The sequence below is a fragment of the Galeopterus variegatus genome, unplaced genomic scaffold, assembly GCF_000696425.1.
Source record: "Galeopterus variegatus unplaced genomic scaffold, G_variegatus-3.0.2 Scaffold1529, whole genome shotgun sequence".
In the NCBI taxonomy this organism is placed as follows: Eukaryota; Metazoa; Chordata; class Mammalia; order Dermoptera; family Cynocephalidae; genus Galeopterus; species Galeopterus variegatus.
In genome coordinates this window covers 321,495-333,021 of record NW_007727640.1, presented here as the reverse complement: position 1 = coordinate 333,021, position 11,527 = coordinate 321,495, and the positions used below count along the sequence as shown (strand labels likewise).

General features: G+C 37.9%; 1 protein-coding gene and 1 long non-coding RNA gene across 2 annotated transcripts in view; one reads left to right on the top strand and one right to left on the bottom strand.

Annotated features, from left to right (window-relative positions):
- ADAMTS9 (ADAM metallopeptidase with thrombospondin type 1 motif, 9) overlaps positions 1-11,527 on the bottom strand; it is a 155,259-nt gene that overhangs the window by 49,623 nt on the left and 94,109 nt on the right. Inside the window, exon 28 of the mRNA XM_008577537.1 lies at positions 9,497-9,673. Coding sequence (XP_008575759.1) covers positions 9,497-9,673 — 177 coding nt within the window. The remainder of the gene's footprint in view (positions 1-9,496; positions 9,674-11,527) is intronic.
- LOC103594318 overlaps positions 1-11,527 on the top strand; it is a 36,567-nt gene that overhangs the window by 24,013 nt on the left and 1,027 nt on the right. The gene's annotated exons all lie outside the window — the stretch shown is intronic.

Below are 11,527 nucleotides of genomic sequence, written 5' to 3'. Positions count from 1 at the left end.
CCCCAACTGCCAATATTTTACCACTTTGCTTCTCCCATCTATCTATCTATCTATCTATCTGTCTGTCTGTCTGTCTGTCTGTCTGTCTATCTATCTATCTATGCTATTTTCATTTTGTCTTTTCCTGAACAATTTCAGAGCAATTTATAGACACAGTGTCTCATTATCTCTAAAACTCTAGTTTCCCCCAATCAAGGACACTCTCCTACATAAAAACAAAAAAATATAAAAAATTTGTATAATTCACTTGTAGTGCTAGAGCATCATACTTTCTACAACAAACCTCATCACAGCAATCATCTGCAAAATCCACTAACTGGTTCTAACAAAATCTGATCTATCATCCCGATGATCTGTATACCTATTGAATAAAGAAAACCCTCCAAGTCAGGATATCACCATTGACACACCATCACCAAACAATCCTCTATTTTCTTTTTTAGTAATTTCTGCTCACTAGTCAGCTGTTTACTCGTATATTTCTAGACCAACGTGACAAGGAGTTCAGCTCCTGAGTGGCCAGGCTCATTCATTCATTCATTTCTACATTGTTTACAGTATGGCTACTTTGAGTAAGGCACCAAGCTTGAACTGTGGGTGTCATTAGCCAGCAGGAAATTAAGATTTGGGGCAATTAAATAAATGATTTGGAAAGCAGGTTTTTCACTTGAATCATGGTGGCTCCACATTTCTTCCTCTGTCCTGGCTAAGAAAAAGGAAGCAAACCTGTTCTGTTTTTCCTCCTGTAAAATTTCCCACTCTTCATCTTACCAAATTCCCAAGCCATAACCCTGTCTTTATTCACCTGCCACATGGAATACAGCAGTAGTTGGGAGAATGAAAGGTGAAGAAAGAAAGAGAATGCAAGAACACAAGTCAAAGTAGTGGACTGTCCTGCTGCCGGGAACGAACAAGACAGCATTGCTCCAAGAAGAGTTCAACTCCTGTAGCTTAGTTTTAGCTCAGGAAATACTTTGAAAGACACTTCAATGCTTTTAATGTGTTTTATTTCAACTGGAGAGTTATTAGTGTGAGATCACTTTTTAATACGTTTTATTTTCATATTTTTTTGTAATTCACTTACAGTGCTACAGCATCATACTTTCTACAACAAACCTCATCACAGCAATCGTCTGTGAAATCCACTAACTGGCTCTAACGAAATCTGATGTATCCTCCTGATGATCTGTATACCTAATGAATAAAGAAAATGTATTGCCTCAAGTTATCCCACTTCTCTTTGTATATTAAAATGTCAGAAATATCACCCAATGTGTGCTTATGAAATACTAGATGGTTTTTTCTCAAAATCTCCTAAACACCCCAAACCTTGTTCTTTGCTGGGTTTAATTTTAAGATAAATATTTTTCTTACATTCATCCCCAATTTTCTTTGCTCATCCCCTGAGCAAAATTTGCAAATGGTTTAATTAATTCTGTAATACTTCAATTTGATACAATCTGAGATAACAAAAAAATCTTAAATTGTAGACATCCTCTTTCCACAGAGGTTGCATTTCACCATTTTACCAACTAAACTGTGATATGAAGGGATTATATCTTGGTTTAATTCAGTGGCTTGAAAGTCAGAAAATTCTGGGTTCAAATCCTGATTCAGCTACTTTCCAGCAGTGTGACCTAGAATTGACTAGTTAACTTCTCTGATGGTGCTGACTGTATCAACTGAAGAAGATTCAATTAGATAATGTGGGTGAATTGCTTAGCATAATTCCCAGCACAAAGTAAATGCTCAAAGTAAATGTAAGTGATTATTATAATAAAAAATCAAAGCCCTCCCTATAATTATGGGAGAAAACACACTGTGCAAAATAAAATGGGGAAAAAAATCAGCTCTTTTGTGTATAACGAAAGCTATCGATTCATTCACTTTCTGAGATATTTCAGAAAGTGGCTTAGGGAGAATTATTAGAATTATTTCTCATTTTAATGCTTAGAAAACCTAAGAGTAAGCACAATAGTAAGCTCCTAAAAAACAGACCACCTTGGATTATAGCTTAATTCAGGATGTTACCCTAAAGGAATCAAACAAAAAAGCCCCAAACCACGCCATCTGGCCACTGGAAAAGAGAATTGATGATGTCATCGGTCCATTTGCAGCCAATATTGTTATACAAATTTACATTTCTGAGGGGCTTCAATATGGGGTGTGAATGTGAATGAATCCATAAGTGATTTCTTGACCCTGCAGGGGCTAAGTTTTATGAAATGAGATGATGACAGTTACAGTGATGGAAGAGACATTGCCTCAACTCTGGTGTGTCTTCGAAACACAGCCCTGCAAAAGCCAACCTGCTCAACCTTCACCTACAGGATTCAGTGAATATGAAAAGCTGCGTTCCTGAAACTTCTCCTTCAAAGAGCAAATGATCTCTTGGAATTCAAGCTTCTACGAGGTGGCTACCTGGTGTTTTCCACTCTGCCTTCTCCGAAAAAGCATCAATCGAGCCTTGCCCTTTCAACCCACTGAACACATAAACATGCTTTCTCCTTAACTGAACTTACTGCCACGATGAACTTGAACTCTGAGACACACAAGAGGAGAGTTTGTTTTAACAGCTGCTTTTACAATGAAGCCCTGAAGTTACTACTCTCAAGACAGCTGGTTCTAACTCTCTTCTCACCGTCCTCTGTTTTTTCTAATGCCCAGCTATCAGGGAACACCCAATGAAGTTTTCTAAAACAAAGGCACAAAATACAGGGAGGGCAAGAGGATGCTAATTATTAGATGTAAGGGCATCCTATGCAGGGACCTCTTATATGCTGAAATAAGGTTTTTCTCCCCAATTATAAGTTCATTCATTTCTTGGCTAGTTTATATCTAATCGCAAAAGATGTCCTGTTGCCTGAGGTGGCTATTTAAATTTAGAGTAATTAAAATAAAATAAAAGATGCGGTTTCCTTGTTCCTTAGCCACATTTCAAGTGCTCAATATTAGTTACATGTGAGTAGTGCCTTCCATATCGGAAAGCAATGACAGAGAACATGTCTACCACTGTAGAAAGTTACTGGACTGTGTTGGCCAAGGCATAACCTCTTTCTAATAGGAAAGGAGATGCAGATGTTGCTAAGAACAATAGATTTCTGGGCTCAGCATATATGGGTTATCTTCCATACTACCCCCTGGACACACTTTTCTTTGCTACCAATTTTCTATTTTAAAAATTTCTGGAAAAGGAAGTTGTGGTCATTAAAACCATCCAAGACAATGATCCCACTTCAGAGGCAACAACAACAAGAACAACGAGCAAAGAAGACGGTGTGGCAATCCACGCATTCCAGATCTCTTTATTGGTATCTGTTAAATAACAAAGGGGAGATGTATCCTTGGATCACAACTTCCCACACTTGGGTGGAGGCTGAGAACCCCAGCAGGGAGAAGGCAGAAAGTCAGGGCCTCCACTGATCTTGGCTCTCAGACCACTAAACTGGTGTTTGAGTTTTAATATCAAGGTGAACAGAAGCATATTCTCTCATAGGAGGTTTGTAAAGTTTCCATGTCATCTGCCAGGGAGCATTTATCACTGAAAATGATTGGATATTTGCACATTTAAAAGCAAAAATAGGATTGCTAATTTATATTTATTGAAAAAACATCATCAGCAACCATGAAGATATAGACCCTAACAGCAATTAGTATTTGTATTTGATGATGGTGGTGGGGCTGCTAGGGGGAAAAAGTGTCAGCGTCTGATTTGTTAGTTGCTATATCCTTAGCACCTAGAACAGTGCCTGGAACACAGTAGGCACTTAAAAAATATTTGTTAAAAAACGAATTACTTTTTTAAAAAAGGAAACAACCCAGAGTTTTTTATTACTCCACCTCCCATCCCCTTAAAAATAAATCTTCCTTAACTGTCTTTACTAATCCGAGGAGTCCCTCCCAGCCAATTATGCCTCTGCCTCCCACTCCACATTCCCAAGTTCCCATTCTTTTCAATTCCAGAAAGACAACTCCATGACATGAGTCAGGCAGGGGGCTACACTTCTCCTCAGAGTCCAATAAACCCTCCTACACCTGCTCATCTCCACCTTTGGACTTTTTAAACCCATTAAAATACCCAGGTCAAGCTACCATGAAAGAGTTGTCAGAAGGCAGGAACAGAGTCTCTCACAGGCATACAATCACCATAAATACTGAAAAAAACTTTTTGAAAGTGTGCTAAGTTTTGTCTCCATCGAAATAGATGCAGGCGAGTATTTTGCTTGTTCTGAACACACTGGGGATGAGTGGCTTATAGAGTCGTAATCTACACTGAACTCGGGTAAACACTGTAATTTCATATGGCAGAATGTTTTGATCAAAAAAAACTATCTTCTTTTTATAATTCTTACTGACAGAGCCAAATAATGTGGCTCATTTCTTTTTTAAAAGTGCTAACAATATGCTTAAGATGTGTCTTCATTTTAGTAAAAATATCATATTTATAAAAAGTACATATCGGGGCCGGCCCGGTGGCGCACTGGATAGTGCGCCGCTTGGGAAGCGCGGCGGCGCTCCCGCCCGAGGGTTCGAATCCCACGTACAGACCGGTTCCCACTCACTGGCTGAGCGAGGCGCGGGAGCAATGCCAAGGTTTGCAGTCCCGTTGCCGGTCCCCGGTCCGGTACGGGGGCAACACTGAGGGTTGCGATCCGTTGCCGGACACGGAAAAAAGACAAAAAAAAAAAGTACATATCCATTTAATGTGATATTTTTTATAGTCAAAATCTTGATATCATCCTCCTAATCTGGCTAAAATTGTATCTTTAAAATAAAAGAGAAAGATGTTTTGCCATTTCCTAAACCTAAACAGTTGCTTGAAGTTTTCATAATTGCTGGTTATAGGAACTTACCAATAACAGTAATAAATTTGGGTTTTCTATTGTTAAAGTCAAATAGACAATGCCGAATTAGCTAACTAATATTGAGGTTAGATGAAGTTTGAGTTTTTGGCATATCCTTTATTGAATATAAATGAGGGCCTAAAAATTCATTCTGAACATAGGCTGTTTCTTTCTACCAAAATAAAGTTAATATAGTCCAGTACATTTACACTGAAGTCTTATCACTAAAGTAGATTATCACATAGTCAAATGTGGGTAGCATTTGGGGTATCTCATGGGTAGCAAGAGGTTTAATGTGATATGTATTTACTTAACTTGGCTTGGAATATAGTAAATACTGAGTAAAAGTTAGCTATTATCATTTGCTTTGAAGAAGTTATCTTATTCCATCACTTATTTAAAAAAAACCCTAACTCATAGAGACCCCTTATTTTGGTCCTTTTCATCTACAAGTACCTTAATTAACTATAGTGCGAAATAGAGGCTCAGCAGGGGAAGGAAGGTATTGATAGGCCTCTGGGGTCATTTTTATGATTTATATTTTTTTGAAGAGGGTAGGCTCTCTTAAAACTTCCAAGTTTATTGTTATAGTATTTTTTTTAATAAGAGAAATGCTTTCTGAAATGTATTGCAGGTGAACAAATAACAAAATTGACAAATGTTTGTAAGCCTCTTAGAGTTATCTGAACACAAAGAATAAGGTGTAATCAAATTTATGCACATTAGGTTTGCTTTTTCTTGTACCTAGCTCTCTTATGTGCTCAGAATCATTTCTTCTAATCATTTTTTTTTATCTTCTGGCTATGTTTTATCATTATCTACAAATTCAATAAATGGAGTATTCATATTTCATAGTTAAGACTCAGTGAATCAGGACAACAGTATTAGAAAAGAAAAAATACCCAACAAAAAGTTAAGCCTCATATATTTTTGTTTATATAACTAAGCATCATTTCCAATTCAGAAATATTTTTTTGAAGTATCCCTTTAAAATACACACTGTAAACTATCCAATTACACAAAGCGTGACACTTGGCTACTCAGATATGAGGGAAGGGTGGTACAAGTTGTGGGGAATTCACAAAATTAAAATGTATCTTTTTAAAACAAAAAGAAACATACATTCATTTCTAGTTCACATAGCCTACTTGCCTTTACAGTCTGCTGATAAACACTGACGTTTAAACATTGTATATAAAATTAAATAACATGGAAAAAATAAATATGCTTTATTATATAAACACATAGAAATCTGTACTGCTCAAAATATTCAGATAATACTAGGCACGGCTGCTTAAAACTGTGTTCAGAAAATATTGTAGTGATATTTACAAACTTTATTTTTTCTAGAGATAGATGCAGTGAGGTTATAAAATACTGATGTCAAACATTTTTTCTTCCTACCTACAGAAGCTGCAAACTTTAATATGAAAATGAGGTAGACACAAGTTCATAAGTTGGCCAGACAGAAACAAAAGCACAATTCCTTTGGGAGCTCATAAATTCTCATTATTTGGGTTGACAAGCATTATTCCAAAGCACCTAAAGCAAGGCTCAGAGAACACTTTTAGAGTTGTCATGAAAAACCCAAACACGCGATTTCTCCTAAGGAGAACCACAGTCTCCAAGTCGATTAGCAAGCAGAAACAAGGCAATATACAAAGTCGTGCTGTGGAGCCATCTTGGACATAAGGCATCACCTAGCAGACTTCTTTACCTTAATTATCCAGATGAATTATCTTACTTTAGAATGCTCTGGGTTTTTAACCTGTTTTCTGCTACGGGTTGACAGTAGAGAGCTTTCTTTCCAATTCATCCCTCTAGTCATGAGGAGTGTGCATTCACTACTCAATGTGCTCCTGGGACTAGGGACAGGAGTTGACTGAAAGGCATATGAGTTTAAGAACCTTATTTGAAAAGCAAGACGTTATCAAGAAAGAGTCCAAGGACATATTTGAAAAAGGACAGAACAGGGTGAATTTTTGGAGGATGTTTTTCAGAATCATAACTCTTAAATCTGCAATGACTTGAGCCAGAACCAATGGTTGGTCTAAATGGGTATTTAAATCCTAAGTTCATAGTAGTTTCATTTGAGAGACTCTGGAAGCCATATTATCAGTGATTTGGGGTTTCTCTCCTAAATACTGCTCTTTAATAACAAGTGTTGTAGTAGGCTATCTTCATTTGACCTTGGAGAAGCCTTGCTCACAACAGCAGTTGCTTCTTGACAGTCTCTACTGTGTGGGAGTGCGTGGGGAGAGAAAGCGACCAGGCAGAAGGATGGCATGCTACTCTTGGTCTCTAATAAATCTAATTTGCTTTCTCTTGAAAGCAACATGTTAGCACCTCAAACATACTTTTTACTGTTGTTAATTTCACTGTCAGTTACAATGATGAAGCACCATAGAAGTGGATTTATGGCTATTAACACAATTCACTGAGGTATGCTCAAATTTAGAATTACTAAGATATTATACCAAAGCAACCACAGAAATAAACATAAAATTAAAATCAAAACCTGACAGTAAGAATCTGAAAGACTGCTCTCTCATACATCTATTTAGAAAAAGTAATCTGTCACAAATGTATCTACTTAAAGAAAATGTTTTTGATTTAATTTTTAAAAAAATCACAATTAAAAGCCTTGCAGAAGTGGCCTTGCTCTCAGACTGTAGAGGCACTTAAATACATATTTGAACAATGATCATTTTACGAAGAAAGCATTAAAATCACATAGGCAGCAAAAATATCTTTAAAATCCATGCACTTGATTCTGTGCATACTAGAGCATTAGAATTTTACTATCTCTTCCTCTCTCATGTTTCAGAAAACCTGTGTGCAGGCCCAAGAAGAACAACTATATTAAATAAACTTCATGTCTTCAGTTAATTAGCAGTTCATATCTTAAAATGTAAGCTTGTAAGCTCTTAAAATATCTGTGGGGGAGGGTGGTGATCCTGTGGAAAAGATTTGAGCTGTATTTAGAAAGTGTTCAAGGGAGAGAATGCTGTGGAAACTAACATATATATACACACACATATTCCTAGCACTACATTTTATAGTTCTCTAAAACTGTTTTCCCAAATAATTCTTCTTAAAGAAAAAAATATGGGATGATCAATGGAATTAGAGTCTGGAGAAGAGAAATACAGATTTCTTTTTTTTTCATCAAACCAAAGGAGTATGCATCAGAGAGGCTCCTGTAACCCTCGTTAAGGGTTAAGAGATTTTTGGGGGGTCAAAATTAATGAAACACCACTTTCTTGAGAGTAAGTAGACTTTCTGAAACGTAACTCTGGTGTTGGTGTTTCTATTGGTTGAGTGAACAGGGTAAAAATGTAATGGGCCTAAGAGGGAAAATTTCATGAAAAATAATATGGAATAGGTGACTGAGGGAAGTTGGGAAGGTCAGAGGATGTTCCTGACATACTAAGGTAATTTCTGATCATCTTCAAAATGTGCATTTTGGGAGAGTGCCACTATGGTAGACAAAGGACTCCTAGTGAACTGTACATCTCACTCAGAGTGGCATTTCTTAAGCTCTTGAATAAAATCCTTACAGCCCAGCTAAATCGTACCAGTTGAGGTAATGCTCTAAATTCTTCTAGATTTCTACTTAATACAAAGTCCAGTGGTGATACAGCTAGTGTTATACCAGCAGACGTGACCTTAGACATTGAAACTCTTGACTCTTAGAAGCATCATCAGGTATTAACCACGTCATCACTTCAGTTTCTGCTCTTCAGCTGATTTCAGGAATGGTTAAGGCTTTTCCTCAGAACCATTTTGAATAAAAACGGCTGAATATGACTTAATATAATACTAAATTCAGCTTCAGTGCAATGAACGTATTTATAGGAACACCTACTCTATTTACATGAAACAGCCCTAGTGGTTCCACAGCTTATAGCACAACTCAGCCAAAGTATTATTTTAGCACAGCTGATCCTTCTGCTTGCCAAGAGCTGCCCCATAAGTTTGCATAGTATTTACAGTGGCAAACCTGTCTCACCATGTCAGTTGCTAGCTAAGTAGATAGCAAAAGATGAATAGAACCAAAGCAAAAAATGTTTTGTTTTGTTTTTTCTATTCCTGTCTTGGTGGAAGAGAGAGAACATTTCAGACACCTTGAAAGGCATCGGGTCACTGACTCCACTGTTGATCTTTTACATTTTCCAAATGATATCATTCTATTTTGTGGGCACAACCTTTGTGGTGATTATGTTGAGAGTTGTACCCAAGTCACACAGAGGCAAATTACAGTCATTGAAGAAAAAATTGCTTTGGCCTCAAAAAGCAGGAATCTTCCCCCAGAAGTCAAAACTACCATTGCTTAGAAAAGGAAAGAATGTCTGCTCTTGAGTTGTCCGCTGAAATCATTATCTATGTATCTACATAGTTCTTCTAGGAAAAGGAAGCTACTTCTTGGCACCAGGTCCTGTATGAGGTACTCGTATTCTGTAAAGTCACTTTGGCAATGTCATAAAAAGTTAATTCTATTGTGCGTCAATAGAGAGAAAATAACAGACCATTTATAGCATAGTTTCTGGAATGCCCTTGTGAGGATGACAATCATCTCTTCCAGAGGACTGTCCCAGAATACCTTGGAAGTAGATAGTTTGGTTAACAAACATTAATAGTTAGGGCCGTACCGAGCTCCAAGGGCCAGTACTCCAGGCAGCATCTTGCGGACAAGCATGTGTGTTACACTGCTCACGATCAGGAGGTTTGTCAAGAATTTCACAGCTCAGATCTGGAAAACGTTCACCGTTGGACCGCTGACAGACCACCAGTCTTGTTCGCATGCCTCCACCACACAGCTTAGTACACTGGAACAAGGAAAAGGAAGGCAGTTATTTTGTCTGAATGGCCAATGATAAATTTTCTTTTCCCATGAGAAACATTTATTAGCCAAACTCTATTATGGCATTGAGCAAGGTTTGTCTCTGATAGAAGCAAGTCAAATTTTCAGCAGTAATACATGCAACAAACCAAAGCTCTCCTACCTTAAGGCTAGGTATCCTTTATCGAATGCTTCCTCTTCACCCGTACTAAGGGATTTTATGTACATTATCTCATAAACAGGAGAGTATAATTATTTGCCCCCCTTTATACATGAGGCAACAGAGGTTAAAAGTGGTTAATTAACTTGATTAAGGTCAATCCATTAGCAAGAAACTAAAATAAGACCTTTTGAGGTATATAAAACCAACACACACACAAAAAAGAACAAAAATAACTCAAAAAATTGACTCAATACCAAATAAAGGAGATAATGACTTAGCTGGTTTTATTTTCTGGCAACTTCTAAGAAGCTGTCACCAATCTTTGGCTATACTCTGACTCCAATCTCCATAGGCCTTTATGATGCTGAAATATTTTACTCTGTCTCTGAATCTTAGGACAACTATGACTTTCCCTTACAATGAATAAACACCATGGTGGGAATGTTGGATAGAGTTCTGACTCCTGGCTAGACCCAAACTCATGAGGCAGGAACAAGTTGTATTTCTTGGACAGTGCTGCTGTGCTCACATCCAGGAACGCTGACATTCTGCTTCCCCGCTGTGTCAAGGCCAGATCTCCCACAGAATTTGGAATGATCTGGTCCGTGCTGACAGCAAGCATCCCAGAAAATCCGTGTACTCTCCTGGCTTGGTTCCAATTACAGAAGCTTAGTCATGGGCCCCACAGGACAGAACTTTTTGAGGAGTTTTGGGAAACTCACAATACACGAGTTTCAAAGCCTCCTTCTCCTTCCTTCCCTTCAGCAACGCTCTCCAGAATGACTAATTGTCAATGAAAGTCAAGAAAAATCCCTGTTATGCTCTGCCTATGACTACTAGGTTAAGTGAATGAAACCATGAAAGTGGACACATGATTTCGGTTAGCAAAGAGTGTGGACTAATGTGCCCATCAATCTCATCTGTTTTTTTCTTCCTCTTGGCACTGGGGCCTCCAAGGTGTTAATTCTCATGTTTTATTTGATAAATTTTATAAAACATGTATCAAAACAGTACAATTCAACAAGCTTCAAGTATGTGCTCTCTCTGCGGACTAAGGAATAGAGAGGTATATTCTTGGTTAATTAAAAACAAAGCAATAAGGGCTGGCCCCGTGGCTCACTCGGGAGAGTGCGGCACTGGTAGCACCGAGGCCGCGGGTTCGGATCCTATATAGGGATGGCCGGTGTGCTTACTGGCTGAATGTGGCCCAGAGAGGGTTGTGATCCCCTTGCCGATCAGGAAAAAAAAAACGTAGCACCGAGGCCGCGGGTTCGGATCCTATATAGGGATGGCCGGTGTGCTTACTGGCTGAACGTGGCCCAGAGAGGGTTGTGATCCCCTTGCCGATCAGGAAAAAAAAAACACAAAGCAATAAGCATCTAAGCCCTACATGTAAAAGAGGCTCAAAACCCCAATTGGTAACAATAGTACTATGAATGATAATTATTCTTAACATTAATAATGTTAATTATTACTATTATAATAGTTGATTGATGGCTATGTGCAAGTAGGTATTAGACAGGCACTATCTCATATCATAGTCATGAATATTATAAAGTTGGGGCTGTTATTATCCTCATTTATAGATGAGGATGTAAACATTTGGCAAAGTTACATTATTTGCCAAGGTCAAAAAGCTCATAAGAGCTAGGTTTGGGAATTGGACCCAGTTTTGTC